General features: G+C 40.6%; 1 protein-coding gene across 1 annotated transcript in view; it reads right to left on the bottom strand.

The window, feature by feature from the left end:
• The window catches only part of LOC122801872 (transcription termination factor 2-like), a gene marked incomplete in the record, with an annotated part of 438,525 nt that overhangs the window by 132,404 nt on the left and 285,970 nt on the right, over positions 1–20,151 (bottom strand). Inside the window, 2 exon segments of the mRNA XM_044071534.1 lie at positions 3,315–3,524; positions 8,737–8,863. Coding sequence (XP_043927469.1) covers positions 3,315–3,524; positions 8,737–8,863 — 337 coding nt within the window.

Here is a 20,151-nt window from a genome sequence, read left to right as displayed (position 1 = left end):
TTGGGCCAGTGCCTCGGACTTGAGAAGTCTACTCACTACCCTTTGCAAATCGTGGTCAGATAACCTGGAAGACCATGAGGAATGAGTTTTATGGCTCCGTTCAGAAAGAAGAGAGGATCCTGGCACCGAATGCACGGAGCCGATAGAGGGGGATCTGGACCTCTTCCTAGACTGTGGCTCCGATAAGAGTATCGGAGCCAACGGAGTTTTATCAGCCTCGGCTCCAGCCGGAGCCGAGGTAACAGTATGAGGCTTGGAAACATCGGCTCCGGCCGGAGCCGATGTCGAAGCCGACTCAATCTTTCCAGCAGTCAACTCTGAAACCGGAGCAGACTGTTTGGAAGTTTTAGAAGTCTTCCCCGACACAGACTGAGTCGGGGGGCCTTCAGGCTTTAATAAGCCCCGCAAGATTAATTTGTTCTTGCGTTCCTGCAGGACTCTAGGGCTAAAACCATGACAAACAGCACAAGAGTCCTGCAGGTGCAAAGGTCCCAGGCAATACACACAAGAAGTGTGACCGTCTGTCAGAGACATTTTCTGACAGCACGAGTCACACTTCTTGAAGCCTGAGACCTTAGAGTCTTTCGACATTGTAAAAGAAGTGCCTGACAACAACACAAACACACTACAGACACACCCTCTACTGAAAAAATTATTAAAATTATTAAATTATTAAGGCTAACGAGCCACAAATATACACACACACACACACAAGCCCTTAACTAAAGAACAACTAATTTAGTCACTAAAGGACTTGGGGAAGGGAGGGGCCGAAGGCCTATAAGATAGGGGAAGAAAGGAAGGAATATAGACCCGAAAAAAAAAAAAAACAGGGGTCAATTTATCTAACTATTTAATAAACTAAAAGGTAATGGTATGAGAGAAAAAAGGGGTTAAGAAATACCTAATATGGTAAAAACTCTAACTCACCTGCCTGAGCCGGTAGAAAAGCACCTCGTCAGCTATAGCGGCAAACGAGATCTGAGTAGTTACCGCCTAGCATTGTGGGATATAGGGGAGCCTCGAGCCGGTGGAATTAGCTCTCGAGCTTTAGTATTGGCCGAGTCGGAGCCGAGGATCGGCTCCAAACCCATCCAGCAAGAATGAAGGCGAGATTGACAACTTAACATAGTAGCTTTACTTGCAGATTATTTTGTACTCGATATAGCCAGAAAAGGATATTGGCAGTGTTGTGGAAAATTTGGAGACAGTTTAAGTTTTTTTTTAGGACAGAAAATAAATGAAGATAAAACAAAAGTTATAGCAGTAAACTATGTTCCCAAACATGAAATGGCTCTGCAGTACTCATATTTATGGGGACATTGTATTTACATGTTTGGAATGAAAATGATTATATTATGGTAACTAGGGATATTTGGAAAAGACTAAATAAAAAACAATACAAACAATGAGAAGTTGGAAACTCTTGACTACAGATACAGATAGTAAGGTACAAGCAGTGAAAATGTTTCAAGTTCCTTTAATATTATATACAATTGAGACAGTCTTATAACCAGAAGAGAAGCAGTGGACCATAATTAATAAAGAATTGAAGAAATGTATTTGGGAGGGCAAGCTGTTCCTACCCAAACAGCAAATTGATTTAGGAACATGAAGGGTCACTCCAAGTGAACAGGCCTGGTGCAATGACACACAAGGTACTCTAATTTTGGAAAGATTATGTAAACGCATCAAGATCCCCTAAGGTGGTTGCTGGGAAAGCATACAATACAGGCCTCTCATTGTCACCTGATGTTGGGTGCAATATAGTTGAGGGGAAGACAGCAACTTATGAGGTGTGCAAGGCTGTCTTGTTGGCACAATTCCAAATAAGAGGAAGGGTGTGATTCCATTACCTGCGTCCTTTGTGCTAGTCCTTCTGTTGGGTACCTACCATCCTGTCAGAAAGACGAGATACACTTTAGTCTTTCCCCTTCTCCTGAAGGTGGATGGCAGTACTACATGTCATGCTCCAACTCTTACACAGCAGAGAGAGTGCTGGTCAGATCTCTGAGCTCTTGATATGGAGACCACAAGAACATCTGGAAGGTTTCAGTGATTCAGACAATGAATGTCAACACATCTTCGAGATGAATGCTAGGATCCAGGTCTGAGTGGTGCAATGGTCAGGAGACTCTCTTACCAGAAATGCAACATCTCAGCATGCAGCAGCAGTACATTCTAAAGTGCAAATTCAAGGGAAAATTAAGAAATGTGCAAAGCTTACGCTACCAGATCAGAAAATCCCAAACACTTACCTAATGCAGAAAGCCCTCATAGGCAGACTGGCAAGACTCCCAAATGCATCTTTCTTTAGTGAACAGGCCTTTTACGTTAGTCTTTTGACTTTTAAAAACAATAATGCCAGCAGTTTTTTAATTCATGACAGCAGACTACCAATTAAGCTCTACCAGCAGCAAAAATCAGCAAATTAAGGACCATCTTTTTTTTTATCTGACTCCATGACAAGGACATGAAGCACTATGTAAGACTCCTATGACATAAGGTTACAAGCAGCAAACTGAGCACTGGAGGAGCTTTCTGCAGGGTACAGATATGAGGCTGGTTAACACAGGCTCAACTCATTCAGGGGGAAGATTGGTGGTGTGGAGATGGAAGGTGCACAGCCAAGGAGGTTGTCAGGGTATAAGCAATGCCCACAAAGAATGTGCATGCCTTTGGCCCTGTTAAGTAAAGCGTAATCACTGTATCTGGAATTGTCCCATCTGTAGAAGCATGCATATATTACTGGGCCAACAGAGCCAGCTTTAGCAGCATATATACAAGCCACCAAGAGGAAAATGGGGAATAAGGCTAAACAGAAAACTTGGATAATTGCTTCAGTTTAGGGGAACCTGATGGTCAAGCAGGCAACAGGGTGAAAAAAAGTGAGCGGAAAAAAGTTTTAAGATCATTAAAACTCATCAGACACAGCATTATGGAAATAAAAGACATTCTGGGGAAAAAGACAGCCTTCACTAACAATGTCATGTTTCACAACACTGCTTAATGATCTGGTATTCCCCAATACCATCTACCTGCTCAGACATTATTTTTCACATACATATGGCAACAACCAAGCTGCATCAATCCAGCCAGACTTAACACAAGAAAGAGGATTAAAATTTCAGAAAGATACAGGTACTCCCTCAGAGTGCATGATCACACTTATCCCTAAGACAAAGATGAGAAAAAAAAAAAAAACATAAATCAACATGTTTAAAAAAGACAATAAATTAGCCCTGTTTAAAAGGAATGTTAACTGATCAACCTTAACTCAAACTGAAATGGGGGGGTGGGGGGGTGGTACCTACCTCCGTAAACATGGCCGTAGTTCTGACCAGATCCCAAACGAGAAGCAGCAGTGTGAAAATGTAATCCCAAAGAATTCGATTTTAAATCCTGGATGGCTGGTGGCCTCATTATCTGCGTAGTGCCCACTTGTTCAGTAGTTCCCCGGATACTAAATGGATTAAACTGGTTGGCAGACACAACTTCTTGAAAATTTGATTTCTCACTGTTAGCTGAAAACAAACAAAAACAACTTATTTTTCACTGCTGCCTGGAAACATGCAGAAAACTATCAAGATATTCTGTGGCTAATGGAAATAGGAGCACTCATGGTAATTTACACAATTCTTTATCTTGAATGCAAATGATCCCAATAAAGTTACCTTTGCTAAGTATCAATATTAAACTAACAGAAATGTGAGCACACACCACATCAGATAATTCTGAGCAAGCCCTCTGGAGTCTATGGAAAACTAGGAGTGAAATACTTGTGCCTTCTAATAAGGTCTTATTGAAGCTTACGACATACCTCTGTTGGACCATACACAGCATCAAAGAAAGATGCAAACATGCCATCAGCATCCTCTTCTAATATAAGAGCTTGCACCTGTAAAACTGCATAAATTAAATAATTTTAGATTTGACTTACTTGTAACAAACCCATGCTGCCATAATGTAACAGCTGGACCATTCCATGAAAGGTGACTAAGGGAGGAAACAATGCACTTACTGCAGAGGTCCCATATGAAGACCAGCTGGTACAATCAGTGCATGCATATCTGTTCCATCTTTCTTCAGTGAGATGCACTGCAATAAGTGAAACACACAGGTATAATCCCAAGTGGTACCCTAAAATACAACTTCTATGGGAGCAGAAAGATATCTAAAGGCAGGAAGAGAAGGAAGAATTCAAGGCAGAATATCTTAGTGAACAGCCTCTTGTATAATGGAGGTCCAGTCTACAGAGATGCCCTCCCACTGCACACATTCCTCTAATATATTACAAGTATTCATACTCATGGTATCATAACTACGCACCTCAATAAATGAGGACTTTAAATTCTGGTGACAAAAGACATGTAGTATAAATAAGGACTTATTTAAATTCTGTTGACAAATCAACACATACAGCTACATTTCATGGAGCCTCTACCGCTAAGCCCATAAGGCAAGTCACCACACAACCCAACATTCTAGTCATTGGAGACTCCATTGTGAGACACACTGATGTCCCTCTCACCAGGCTGAGTAAGGAGAAAGTTATGGTCAGTTGCTTATCAGGGGCTACGATTCATCACATTACGCATGCACTCAGGTCACTGGATCACAATTACCAATATGACTCAGTCACAGTCCATGTGGGAGTAAATGACTTGAGACGTACCTCCCTAGACTATATGAAGAGACACATCATAGAGCTCTCGGAATATGCGTCTCAGGCTGGTTATGAGCCTAGCATTGAGCAGCATTTTACCTTCTCCAAGGATGGTGCTACCATATGAACAAAAGATGACCGACTTTAATAATTGGCTTAGCTTCTGGTGTCATTCTAAGGGGGTGTAATATTTATCAGCATGGAAGGAGATGGTCAACAGACCACGCTGCTTTGCCAGGGATGGTTTGTACCTCTCCCTCTAGACGTTTGAATATTAGCTAAAACATTGTCTTCCCCATAGTGCCTTTTTTAGGCAATGCCAAACTGAAAGTACTTCCAACATAGCAAATCAAATCCAAGAAAATCTAAAGGCTCGATGTTAGGAGCCTAAACAAAAAAAAATCCACTCCCTGGAAGCTCTCTCTACCCTAGAGAATGCTGATGTCTGTGCAGTCTCTAAGATGTGGTTTAAAGCCGCGGACAGCACACCAACAGTGCAGGGTTATAATGCCTTCCACACATTACACCAGCTACTTCACAGGCAGGGACTAAAGGTGGAGGTGTCTCTGTTTACATCAAAAATAAATATACCTCAAGACTGGTCAAACAGGACAATGCACTTGAGCTGCTCCATGTTCAAATCACCATAGGTAAAATCCAGTACCACTTCCTTGCAAGCTATAGGTCCCCCTCCATGACCCAGGAAACCTATACCATGTATTTAAACTTATTAGAAACACTAACCATCCAATGCAATACCATATTCATGGGTGACTTTAATTACCCCACTATTAACTGGGAATCCTATATGACATCAAACATACATGCACAGAGATTCATGGATTTTGTAAACACAAACTCCCTGGACCAGATAGTCAATTCACCAGCCAGGGGTGCAACCATACTGGATCTGGTCCTCACTAATATGGGAGAGTGCTGCATACACCCTACTACAATGCCTTCCCTGGTAAGGTCAGACCACAAAATGGTCTCCTCTGAAGTAAAACTAAAACCTGGACCACCAGCTAAACCGTGAATATTCAGGAACTATTCTAAGGTTAACCTCCTGCTATTAAGTAAGAACCCTGCACGATTTCAAGCCCCTATAAACCCTAAGAACACTTCTGCCTATGCAGAACTGGTCACAGAAACCCTGTACAAGAATGTTAATAGCTGCATAGCAGCAGCTGTACTCACCAGGAAGATGTACAGAACTAACAAAAAAAACAAGTCACCCAGGTGGAATTACAAAAATCAATCAGATATATAACAGGAGGAAGAAAATCATGGCAAAAATTAGGAGGTGCAAATATATCCAGCAGGATAAAAGCACTCTCATTAAACTAAACAAACAACTCAGAGGACAAAGTCTACCAAAGCCAAATAAGAGGCAAGTTTGACCTCCCAGGCCAAGGACAGCCACAAAGCATTCTTTAGCTATGTCCACAACCTCAAAGGCAATACACAATTGTGTGCAGAGCTCAATGGAACCACCTATACTGAGCCAGAAGATGTAGCAAACCTCTTGCCTTACAAATTCATCTCCAACTTTACTCCTCTCTCCTCCTCAACCTTCCATCAGGAAATATCATCAAATATAACTCCCCTTGCTATCACTAGGGAACAGGTCCATAATGCTCTCTCTAAGACCAATAACACTGCATCAATGGGCCCAGACAATATCCCAGGATGTCTTCTAAATAGCATGAAATATGACCAATTAGGGCCTCTGTAATTACTATTTTACTGTAGCCTCCAAACAGGCATTGTGCCTCATGAATGGAGAAAGGCAACAGTCATCCCTCTGCACAAAGGTGGGCCATCTACAGACCCTGGAAACTACAGACCCTTAGGTCTCTCTAGTCTTATATGTAAAGCCATGGAAAGAATCATCATGGAGATGATCAATACAGCTATAGTAAACCTCCAGACACTAGACCCAACCCAGTCTGGTTTTGTCAAGGGCAAATCATGCCTACTCAACTTGGTGGACTTCTTTGAGAAGGTCACCAAAGCAATGAAAGAGGGCAAAATTGTTCACACTGCTTACCTTGACCTGGCTAAGGCATTTGACACAATATCCCACTCGGGCATAGTTGACAAACTCAAGAGATTAGGTGCAAACCCATATGTCACACAGTGGACAGCCAAATAGCTCACAGACAGAACCCAGGAAGTTAGAACTGGGGAGTCCACCTCTACAAAGAGGCCAGTCACAAGTAGAGTCCCTCAGGGATCAGTCCTTGGGCCCCTCCTTTTGGCATTTACATCTCAGAAGTAAAGGCCAATGTCAGTGGTCTCTGGCTGACTAAATTTGCAGATGATTGCAAATTAGGAGTTGTCACTGAATCACACAGACACAAATGCTCTCCAGGAGGGGATGACAGACAAACAACTGGTGGTCTACACCTGTTCCTAGACTGCACTACACTAGATCCATGGTGTCTTCTTCCATCCATCTCAGCCTGAGTGAGATCACATCAAAGGCCAGCACTTCAGAATCTTGGCTTTGAAACTCCAACTCCCCTCCTATAATGCTCTGCATTACCTGATCTCCTTAGCTTGAGTTTGCCCTTGCCATACGTGACCCCAGTAAAGATATACTCTCTGAAAACTATATCAAGACCTAAGTGAAGTCTAGCAAAAGAACACTTCAGAAAGGGACAAAAGGTCCACTAGCAGCCAAAATACTTATGAAAACTGGAAAGGAGTCAGAGGGAGGCTATGTTAAGATGGACAGAAGAGGACAACACAGATCTAGCTCAATAACTACATCTCTTTCATATCTGATATTGCTTTTTTCCCCCTACCGCAGCCTGTGGGACAGAGTCTCCAGACAGACTGAACTGGATGGAATTAAGAGAGAGAATATCCTGATGAATGTTGGAGGCATATATAACCCTTGACCTAAACTGAATATCAAGTTTGTAATGAGACACAAAGGTACGAGTATTCAAGCAATTGGCAGATAAGCAAATACTGTCCAATGAAGCATGGCTAAAAAAGCCTTGGAATGAGATAGGATGGGTATAGATACATTTCAGGAAGACAGAGGGATTAGGACTGAATAAAGCATCTAAACAGGCCTAATGTCCTCAACTTGAGCAGCAGCACTAAGTGGGCCAATAACACCTCATGATATCTTCCTACCATTACAGGTACAATGATTTGATACTTAGACATTTTGTTAGGCACCTTTCTTTTGCCACTGGGATTTACAGCTTAAGGATGTTAATAGCTGGTTGTACTATGGAGGGAGGTGGTGAACCATCACCAGAAACATTTTATACTACAAGAAGATCCTAAGGTCTTGGGTCCAATAAAGAAAAGTTTTCTTGTTAAAAGTGGAATATTACTCAAAGGAGTAAATGTTGTAGAACTTGTCCAAGCAAAATGAGTACTGCACATGGCCGTTCGCTGATGGAACTTGTCTTCCACTAGCATACCAACTAACCATGAAGGCAAATATTCGTAATAGCTGTAATCAGACATGTAAACAGCAAGCCACACTGTTCTTAAACTGCTACAGGATATTTTTCACACTCTGAAAGAAACCTAAAAGGAACAGACAGACAGACTGACATTCAAATATTTGCTTTGCACAACAAAAAACAACTGAAGATGACATGAGATGCTCAAACTTTTAGCCATAAGTTGGATCAAAGTCCTGTAAAAGGAAATTTAGTTGAGCCATATAAATGTTTAAAGAGCTCTACAAGTTAGACCAGAAGGGCGGATCTCTGTGCAAAGTTAATTCCCATGTAAAAGTATTCTACTGCAGCACTGATGTGTACAATTAACATGTGATGGTTTCAGGGGCTGGGTATGCTCTTGCTGGCTTGCATGTTGTGCATGTGTCAGTAAAACACACACAGATGCGTGAAAGCTTCAGAGTAAACAAACTGGAACAGAAGGGTAAACCCAGCTGCAAAATAAGCATAGATAGTGACAAATACTGGATCATTTAAGTTTCTGTGTGGGTGTCTGATCATAATATCCTGCATTCAAACTGATCTTAAAATAGTTTTTTTTTTTTTTTTCCATCTTTACAAAAATAAATTTCATCTTACCTTGTTTGTTGCCTGTTACAGTGGACAGGCTAAGCGAGCCAAGTGCATCCTCTAACTCCTTCACTTGATTTATTAACCTTTGGCCTTTATCAGGTAGTGCTCCAACATTCACAGCTGCCAGTGTTGCCTACAGGAAAAACACAGTAAACAAAAGAATAAGCAAACTCTGAAAAAGATCAAATGCCATGTGCTGCTAATGAGTGTTACATTATAGCCCAGTGTTTCCTTCCCTCTCTAACTGCCTACTTGGAGACTCATAGCAAGTCACTTAACTGGACAATGTTCTTGGCTCACCTCAGAGAACAGGCTTCTGCAAGCAAGCTACATGTAAATGGCTATTATATACTGTCAAATCTAGCAAGACAACTTCCAATAACTGCAAAAAATATATATATAAATAAATAAACCTCAGAAGACACTGGTCAATAAAATAACCCAATCAATTCCAATCTCCAAGAACTGAAAAGTTTTTGTGTTGGTCATGAGCATGTAACTGCTAAGGGAGCAGGAAAGACGACATTGCAGACTTTATAGTAGAAGTTCACGCCTTCCTTTTTAACATTATGTTTAAATACAGCTGCCAAATCATTACAGAATACCAAAATAAAACTCCAGACGTACAGTATCTTTATTTTATATTTACAGACCTTCCATCTCCAAACTGTTCTCATGCTCAAGTCTACACAATACTTACTTTTAGTCTTTAAAACACAATTCCTATATTTGAAAACCTGGTGTGATAAGATTAGTTACAAGTAGTTATCATAAAGATAGTTTATTTAAGTTTGCTTGCTCATTACCATTTGCTTACCAAGATTGTTCATTCTGGCACAAGTTGCCCCAGTTTATTGGGAGCCCAGGGATAAAACATCCAACTATAAAACATGCACAAAAGGTACAAAAACCAGATCAGCAAAATTACAATAACTTTAAGCAATTTAGCAAAAAGAAAGCAAACAGAAAAAAAGTTATGTACTCACCATAACATTCCATTTGAGTTATTGCTCTTCATTTGTCTTCAATCTGTGGGTACTTGGATCCAGCACAGTTCCAACTTGGATGCATTTCCAGCATCTGATCCGAGCTCCAAGCTCCTCCCCTACCCATAAAGCCCCTGTGTCTGACTCCACCCTTCAGAAAGAGTTTATTGCCCACCAAAGCATCCCAATCGGATCCAAAAAATTATCCCATGACAAGGATCTCCCTAAGCAAGCAGAGGAGAACAAAGGCATACCCATATGGTGACCATTCTTCTTCTGGCCAGACCATCACACAGCCTACGCCAGGCAGGGGGGAAAGAGGGAGGATGGCTGAAGACAAATGAAGAGCAACAACTCAGATGGTCCATTATGGTGAGTACATAACTTCTTTATTTGAAGTTGTTGTCTTCATTTGGTCTTCAACCTGTGGGACAGAGTACCAGCTACTAAACACCTGGGAGGCCCTCGGGGAAGGATATTCCTGAGCATGGCGGAGCCAAAGGATGCCCTGTTCCTGGACAGAATGTCCAACTTGTAATGAGATATGAAAGCATGTGAAGAAGCCCAAACAGCCACAGAACAAATGTCATCTAAAGACACTCTGGACCAAAAGGCAGCTGAAGTAGCCATAGATCTAGTGGAATGCGCCTTTACATGACCTGGGAGGGATAAACCTCTACTCGAATAAGCCAGAGTAATACACCCGGAAATCCCAGGGGCAATGGTGACCTTAGACACTGATTTCCCTAAAAAAAAGGGCTTAGTATAGGAAATAAGTTGGTCAGACTTAAGAACGGACTTCGTCCTATGCAGTTAAAAATGTAACTGTCTGTCCATGTCCAACAAGTGGAGTTTGTACTCGCCCTTATTTTGAAAATTTTGAAAGAAAACTGGGAGATTATCACTTGATTAAATTTGGCTTCCAAAGCTACTTTAGGAAGAAAGGATGGATTAGTACACAGGGACACCCTGTCCTTATGAAATACCAAATAAGGAGGCTTGACAACGATACTTGAAGCTCTGAAACCCTCTTGGGAGATGTAATAGCGACCAAGAAAGCAGTCTTCTAGGACAGAAACTAAGTCGACTGAGGCTGTAAGCTCAAAGGGGGGAGAGACCAAAGCTTGCGGAACAAGCGTGAGATCCCAAGGAGGCGTTGGGTCCTTAACCGGTGGCCGAAGTTAAAAGGTGCCTTTCAAAAAGGCTTTACAAAGCTTAGAAGAAGCTAGAGAAGCCATATTGTCACCTACATGAAAGTTACATAAAGCTGCCAGTTGGACTTTGATAGTAGATGGGGAGGAGCTTGGATCAGATGCTGGAAACGCGGCAGAGTAGGATCCATGCCGGATCAATGTACCCACAGGTTGAAGAGCAAATGAAAACAACTTCAGATCACATTGTAAAACAAACATAAAAGACAATGGTACATATCAACAGATATGTTTAGGTCATGAATAAAATCTAATAAGTACAACAATGGTGTGAAACAAATAGTGGGGGGGGGGTGAATATGCAAGAGCATGCTTTTAAAAAGTGAGATTTGAGGAAAAAGGTATTTTAGTAATGTATTACTGGAAGTGATCGTTGCAGAGCAGCAAGGTAAAAAAAGGCAAGACTCAGAGGAAACACCTGGAAAACTGGTAGAGATGCCAGTACAGAAAGTGGCTTGATCATGCATTGGATGTGGTACAGGCTGATAGACAATAAGTAGTAAGCTGAGCGAGACAAAGACGGAGTAAGAAAATACAGGATTACTGCCTCAAATAATGGCTGTAAGGTGCTAGGGGGGTATGGTAGACACAGAAGGGACATGATGTGAAAGGGGATGAAAGAAGAAGGGAAGAGAAAAATCAAAGCAGTAAGCCAGCAGATGTAGAAGGGGAATAGAAGGAAGCAATAAAGAAGGGATGTCAGTAAGAAGTGGTAAAGAAAGGGGCATGGATATTAAGTGATTTAGGGAGAAAGAAAGGCTGTAAATATATCAGTATAGTGTCATTAAATGAGGTGAAGGACAACATAGCCTAGAATAATACTGTGTGAATGGATAGAAATTTTTGTCTAACCAGGAGATGGGCAGGAATACAGCCATGTGTTCAACTGGATGTTGTAATTCAGCCTTGAAAGATTTAATTGGAGGGATCTGTTTAAGGGCAAAGGGAGATGGAGTGCAGTGTTATATGATTTAGCTATTAGCAGTAGTGTATCTACTGTGCAAAGAAGCCTGTTTGGCGAGTTATGTTAAGCATGCAAGCTAGGTGAAGGCATTTTTCAGGTTTCTGAATAAGTTTGCATGGTAAGTAGATAGAGTCAAGAAGTGAGACAGTCCTAGCAACTGCAGTTGTTTTAATGCTCGATAATGGTAAGATTTCTATATTGCATTAGCAGAAAATCTGGCTACTTTGTTGATGCATTGCTCAAAGAGATTTGTCTGAGTTGCCTTAAGTATAATGACAATAACAACTGCATAGAGGAGAGTTGGAAGGAGGAAAGCTGAAGCAAGGTTTTATCCCATAAAGGGTGCCAATTTTGTGACTATTTTATTATATCCTTTACATGATCGTCAAATTTCAAGATATTATCAATTATTGCTCTTAACAGCCTAGTGTGGGTTACTAATTCGATTTTTATGTTGTTTGTAGAGATTGTGGGGATGGTGAACCTTCTGTGTTTGGCGTGTCAAAAGCTCCTGACACAAAATAATTCAATGCACTTCACATGAGCAACAAATGCCAAAGCAGTGTCTTTGGTAATGCGGATGTTTGTGATCGCTGGCGTGTCACCCAAAACGTTGCAGTGTGTGTCATCTTTGACACGCGCGTCATCGGTTTGCTGGATTTCAGAGTAGAGAGTTGTTTTGGAGTGAAAATAATGACCTTGGATTTTTAGGGTTTAGAAGAAGCTTGGAATCAGACTGCCATGTTTAAAAACAGGTAAGGAAATCTTGAGTTAAGTTGTTGTAGTGTATCCAATTGTTTTTAGCAACACGAATATGAGTGACGTCATCTGCATATTGAATAATTGCTGCATGCGTGCTTGTCGAGTACAGGTCATTCACAAATACGTTGAATAAGAGCACAGAATAGAGCCCATGGGGCTCAGACTGCTATGGGAAGGAAAGGGAAGAAGTTATTTTTGACATTTAACAGCCTGTTGTCTGCAGGACAGATAAACTGCCAAAATAGAGTGTGTGGGTGTTATCTAGACATAGAAATTACAATTTTTGTAGCAGTTCCTTGTGTGAAGCTGTGTCAAAAGCCTTCAATACATCTAGGAAGACAGCAAAGACTAGGTTTCCTACAGTTCTGTTTTGATCTACAGTGGTTATGAAGTTTAAGAGGGACATGTCAACCCAAGCATTAGGGAGGAAGCCATGCTGTGTTGGAAATAGCAGATTACTGTCTGAAATAAAGGAGTTAGTTGTGGATGGATACATTTCTCAAGGATGTGGAGAGAGAATGGCTATGTCTGTATTTGGTAACATATGTGGAAGTGCTGCCTTTATGCAAGGGTAATATGTAAGATTTTTCATTCACAGTTTGGGAACGCAGCTTTCTTTAATGAATCAGTTAATTAATATAGAAGCTGGGTAGGCCAGAGCATCTGTTGACATTTTAATGTATTCTCCTGATAGATCATCTGGGGTAGCACTGGTGGGCTTCAATTTTAGAATTTTTTTTTTTTTTGGGGGGGGGGAGATTTAGGACAGAAGTTACAGAGCTGATGAAGTATGCACTGAATTGAGAGGCCAATTTATATGACTGAGGGACAACAGAGGAGCTAGGTTAGGTGACTTGGCCAGGATTTAGCACATGTTAAATGAAGACCAGAAGAGATTTGGGTTCTTCTGATTTAAAGTTTTGGGATTCGTAGGATACATGATATGATAACATAACTTCTTGTCAAATTTAATTCTTTGCTCAGTGAAATTTCTGGAGGTATCTATATTTTTGTATGTTATACTTTTTTCCAGGTTTCCTATGCTTTGTCCTTCTGGTTAATAAGTAGTTTGGTTTGTCTGGAGAAGCACAGCACTGGATTTACTTAGATTCCTTTGGTTCCTACAAGAGTGTGTACATATAGAATATTGAGGAAAAGAGGTGAGATGAAGAAAACTTTTTGGATGGAGGAGAGATAGCAAGAATGGTTGTATCTGTGAAGTTTATGGATACTGTGGTGGTCCCTTACAGCAAAGGTATACATATAGAATATTGAGGAAAGGAGGTGAGATGAAGAAAACTTTTTGGATGGAGGAGAGGTAGCAAGAATGGTTGTATCTGTGAAGTTTATGGATACTGTGGTGGTCCCTTACAGCAAAGGTATGGAGGTGGCTGCTTAGAGTACCATAGGAGATAAACTGTTTTGGTAGTTAGAGAGGATACAATCTAAAGGTGGATTTCTTGTCAGAATGCTTGCTCTCCCTAGCTGGGGATGTAATACACGGTTTTAGCCCATAAAAGCTTACTCCATCAGAGGGGGTCACTGCTTATGGTCTTGCCAGTCGATATTTAGATTTCTCATTATGACAATTTCCTGTGAAATATCTGAGGAGGCCCAAGAGAAGAATTCTGATGTAATTGTACTTTTTCTAGAGGAATATAAATTCCTGTTATGCATGGGGACTTGTGCTTATTCAGTTTCAGAAAGGACATAAGGATTTCAACATTATTTATTTATGGGGAAATGAAGAATGAAAGGTTAAGTTAAGAGAATTGTTGTAAGGTATATAACCCACCATCTAGTCTTAAAATACTGCATCTCAAAGGTAGAATTTCCTTGTATTTTATATTTTGCTTTAGACAAGAAGACTCAGTAGCTACATAACATTTGGTTAGTGGTGCATTATCCATACATGGAAGTTTATTTCTAACATTTCTTACATTTACATTTTTACATTAAAAAGATGCAGTTTGGATAATTTAGTAGTTTGAGAGGAGCAAGACTGTGAGCTTGAAAACATTGAGGACCAGGATTTGGGTGGATACCCCGCCTATACAGTCTGATAGTCAGGACCGAGTGTAGGACAGAGGGGGGTCACTTACATTTGGACTGGATCCTAAATTCTACTTTTAGGAGTATTTGATTTGGTGCTAAATGTCTGGTTTTGAATAGGTGAATGAAAGTTGACAGGAATAAGCCTGGAGATGTACTGAAGTTACAATGGGTGATGTTTTGAGTCTGTAAAAAGGCACTTTGTTATGACAGTGGGTTTTTGTGGAGTAGGAGATGATGAGATGTTTAGTATTTTTGTACTAGTGGAGTAGGACTGCTGATTAATTGAAAAAGCAGCAAGACTAGGTGAGGTGATATGAAGAATTAGAGGAAGTTTTGCTAGAAAAACTAGGGTGCGAGTGCAGTGACAGAGGATGATGATGATAACTAGTGTGGATATGGTGGTATAGGACTAAGTTTAGCTACATATATAACGGGGAAATTATTATAGGAGTGAGGAGGATTAAAGAAAGGAAGGATATTAAACAGTAGATTAGCATGCATTATTGAGTAAGAAAAGGTAGTAAAGTGAAATTACTGATTTCTTGTGTATGGATGTAGACAGATTAGGGTACAGTGGAGTAAAGCAGTATAGAGAGATTATAGGAAGGCAGAGAGATATTATAGAGGATGCAATGAGAGACCATAAATATTAATCTTTTTGTAGTATATGAAGACAGATCAATGGGATGAAGGGAAGAGGGTGTTTTGCAAGTGATTTGCTTAGAGGTACTGTCATGGAGGGGTCTGGGTAGGAGTAGATATAGTTCAAATCAGCATGGGAGACATCCAGTGGAGGCTGGACAGCAGCAGGATCAGTAGCTGCCTTTTTTTGCTTTTTCTTAAGTGGTGGCTGAACTTCGGGGCAGGCGGATTTGGCTATGGTACCCTGAGCCAAAAGCTTCAGAAGGATGACAGATGACAGAAGGCCTGTCCACTGAAAGGCACACTAATATGACAAGACTGTTGCACTGGGGGTTGTGCAAACACGATATGGGAGTAGTTGAAAAGCACTGGAAACACGAACCACAAAGTTTTGCAGAGAATAAAAGTTGTTTATAGCTACCTGATGGGTTCAGCCATTACTAACAGTTCAAAAACAGGATGCAAGAAAACCAGATGTAGTAGTCCAGGAAAAAAAAAAGAACAAAATAGCACTGATCTTTGAAATTGACACACCAAGTGATTACAGTGTCTTGTGTACAGGCAGACACAAAGTCATAAAAAACAGGATTTGCAAGCAAAAATGAAAGCAATATGGAAGGAGGATACCCAGACAGCTCCAATAGTAATATGAGCAGAAGGTCTAATAAATCGTACTTAGATATGCTGCTATTTCTTCTTTTGGCTGCTCCCGTTAGGGTTGCTACAGCAGATCAACTGTTTCCATTTCTTCCTGTCCTCTGCATCTTGCTCTGTCACACCAACCACCTGCATGTCCTCTCTCACTACATCCATAAACCTTATCTTAGGCCTCCCTCTTTTCCTGTTACCTAGTAGCTTCAACCTTGGCATCTTTTTCCCAATATACTCTGCATCCCTCCTCAGCACATGTCCAAACCAATGTAATCTTGCCTCTCTGGCTTTGTCTCCAAACCTTCCAACCTGGGTTGAGCCTCTAATATACTTATTCCTAATCCCGTTCATCCTCATCACACCCAGTGAAAATCTTAACATCTTCAACTCTGCCACGTCAAGCTCTGACTCCTGCCTTTTTGTCAATGCCACTGTCTCCAACCCATATAACATAGCTGGTCTCACTACCTTCTTGTAGACCTTCACTTTCACTCTTACTGGTACTCGTTTGTCGCAAATCACTCCTGACACTCTTCTCCACCCACTCCATCCTGCCTGTACTCCACTGCATCCTGCCTGTACTCTCTTCTTCACCTCACTTCCACACTCACCATTACTCTGAACTGTTGATCCCAAGTACTTAAACTCATCCACCTTAGCCACCTCTACTCCCTGCATCCTCACCATTCCTCTATCCTCCCTCTCACTCACACACATATATTCTGTCTTAGTCCTGCTGACCTTCATTCCTCTTCTCTCTAGAGCATATCTCCACCTCTCCTGGGTCTCCTCCACCTGTTCCCAACTCTCACTACAGATCACAATGTCATCTGCAAACATCATAGTCCACGGGGACTCCTGTCTGATCTAGTCTGTCAACCTGTCCATCACCACTGCAAATCAGAGCTGATCCTTGATGTAATCCCACCTCCACCTTAAACGCATCCGTCACTCCCACCGCAGACCTTACTGCTGTCACATTACCCTTGTACATATCCTGTACCACTCTTAATTCCATATGAATTATGAAAGGAATCGATTTTGGGCACACTGTGGGTACTGCAAAGCACTTTTGGCTAAAATCAAAGCTTTAAACAATACTAATTTCTGAACTTTAATCATTGCCTGACTTAGTAATGGGGTCCATTCCTACCATGATATTAGAAACCCAAAAGATTTGGAGAAATTAAAGAGACTCTTGAGGAAGTAAGGTTTACTTTGTACCACAAAACAATATTCCATCCGAGGCTACAGCATACCTCTCAACTTCTTAGAGCAAAAAATCTGGACAAAGCCCCAAACAATGGGGGGGGGTTCAAATGCCCAAAACAAGGACAATTTTTAAATAGTGCTCTTACAAACTTAGAAAGTTGACAGAATAACAGACTTCACGTTAGCATGAATTTTCTGAAGGGTATCAAAGTCTAAAACTCAAATGTCTGTCATTTTCTGACTTCAGTCTTTAATGAATTGTCAATAATTTACCAGGAAAAAAAAATTTTATTAAAAATGTACCATAAATGTGAGCCAAACATCTGGACATTCTGAGAAAATCTGTACAGTTGAGAGGTATGGGCTACAGTTCAAATTAAGAGATGGAAGACTCTCTCAGTTATCCTGTAATTAGTGTGTTATTGTATGGCAGCTCCATTCATTTTTTTTTCTTTTTACCATGGAAAAGTTTAGATCCTACACCACATTGCTTTAAATCTCTCTCTGTAACAGAGTCTATTACTTCTTTATTTTGTAAGGGCACTGCCCCTTGAAATAGATGTTCTCTCTGTACTTGGTGACTTTAAGAGAAGTAAAGGAAGCTTCAGTGGAAAGTGTTTATGGTTGAAATACTAATGAGTTGTCTATGGTACTCTCTGTTCTTGTGAATTATTTAATGTAGGGTAGACAAAGCTACTTCAATGTGAGAATTAAATAACATACTTCAAAATTATTACAAATTAATATTCTTAGCCCTGTGGCAGTACATTTTAAGAAGCATCATACTAGTCAATCTAATGGTTTGAAAGTTTCTACCTTGGAAAAAGTACAGGTTGGCCTTAAAGTGGGCAGGGATTTAAGACTAGTATTACAACAGAAAGATTATTCAGACTAAAATGCAGTGCATTGGTCTATGGGGGTTAAATCAGTTTCCTCTCATTGCTATGTCTAAATAGCCAATTAAATTTGTGACTTTTTTTTTTGCTGTTACTGGTTCTGTTAACTGTATTCTCAACTTTATTGATTTCATGATGTAATTAATGTTTTTGAATTTTATATATCTGTCTGGTTTCTGTTTTTATCTTCCCAGAAAGGCTTGTTGCCAAGATGCTTGGGGAACAAAGTGATTACATATTTGGAAGTTGTGTCATTATTTAAAACAGTATGCCACAAGAACTGTACAATATTCAGGTTGAACTAAGAAAGAAATCAAAAGCCTAGGAAGGAACTATTCAGAACATTACGCTGTCAAGAAAAAGGTTAAAACAATGAAATGGTCAGACGTGAAGGTTCACCAGAACCACAAAAAGGATGAAAGTTAGTAAGTTAAGTAACAAAATGTGACACATTTTCACACTAAATATGCACATTTCTAGTATGCAACCTTGGACCATTTCTGTGATGTTTTTGCTTAGATGCATGGCAAAACAATCTAGACAGGAAGTTATTTTGCAAAGCATTACTAGTAAAAGGGAATAGGTTTGCAGTCTAGAATTTTTTTCACATGCCATGCCATGCTAAATAAAACCATATGACATTAGTCTTACCACTAACAAGATCTTAAGGAAAGAATATGAACAGGGGAAGAAAGTACAAGACAAAAAAAAAGATAGTAAGAAAATCTAGCTATTTGCAGATAAAGGAGAAAAAAAGATACATCTGTGTACTTTCCTGAAACAAAAGCCAGAGAGAGTTGCTCTCTTTGGCATCCTTGGTTCTGTGTAGGCAAGTACCAGAGTTACCTGTGGATATCTAGAAGGCAAAACATTCTAATTCCCTTCACTTTCTGCTCTGTAGAAGAAAACAGGAAGTTTGATAGTATGACTGTGGAGGAAAGTCCAAGACTACTTCAGGCAAGATGGAGGGCTTAATTCTAGACTCGCCCTGTCTCTATACAGTACGGTGTACAGCTCCTTGCATGTAAAAATAAGAAGTTATGTACCTACCATAACGTTCCATGTTAGTTGTCTTCTTCTCGCCTTCTTTCTTGCTGGATGGGTTCGGAGCCGATCCTCGGCTCCAACTCGGCCAATACTAAAGCTCGAGAGCTAATTCCACCGGCTCGAGGCTCCCCTATATCCCACAATGCTAGGCGGTAACTACTCAGATCTCGTTTGATAGCTATACCAAGCAATCCTAGTCTCCCTAGAATGGAGTAGGGAAACCCACCTCAAACAGTCTGCGTAAAGAAAAAGCAGACCTCAGTAAAGATAGAAGAGGTGGGAGAAAGTGTGGGAGTAACAAATTTCGGAAGAAGAAACACAAAAGAATTCCGGTCGGTCTGTCCAGGCTTGGGGGAAGGAGGGAGGGACGCAAGAAAGAAGGCGAGAAGAAGACAACTAACATGGAACGTTATGGTAGGTACATAACTTCTTAATGTTAAGTTGTCAATCTCGCCTTCATTCTTGCTGGATGGGACCGTGTCCCTAGCACCTTATCCCGGGTGGCCTATCAGAACAGACTCTTGAGAACAGTGGAACCAAAATTGGCACGGCTTCTGGAAACCATGTCCAATTTGTAATGTGAAATGAATGTATGAGGAGAAGCCCAGGTGGCTGCTGCACAAATTGAATCTATTGGCAACCTGTCCTGAAAGGCTATGGATGTAGCTAATGCCCTAGTTGAATGAGCTCTAGGTCTTGAGGGTAGTTTTTGATGTCTGATCTCATAGATGAAAGTAATTGTAGACGTGAGCCATCTAGAAAGGGATATTTTAGTGACTGGAAGGCCCAATCTACCTTCTGCATATGACAGAAACAATTGATCAGATTTCCTGAATTGTTTAGTCCTGTCTAAGTAATATCTCAGTTGGCGATGAACATCCAAAAAATGCAGCTTTTGCTCTGACCTATTTGAATAGTTAGGGAAAAAAAACGGGAGATCAATAACTTGGTTTAGGTTAATTTGAGAAGAAATTTTAGGTAAAAAGGATGGATTA

The sequence above is a fragment of the Protopterus annectens genome, chromosome 5.part0, assembly GCF_019279795.1.
Source record: "Protopterus annectens isolate FY-2018-M chromosome 5.part0, PAN1.0, whole genome shotgun sequence".
Taxonomy (NCBI): Eukaryota; Metazoa; Chordata; order Ceratodontiformes; family Protopteridae; genus Protopterus; species Protopterus annectens.
Note: the sequence above shows the minus strand (reverse complement) of the source record. Positions and strands in the feature narration are given on the sequence as shown.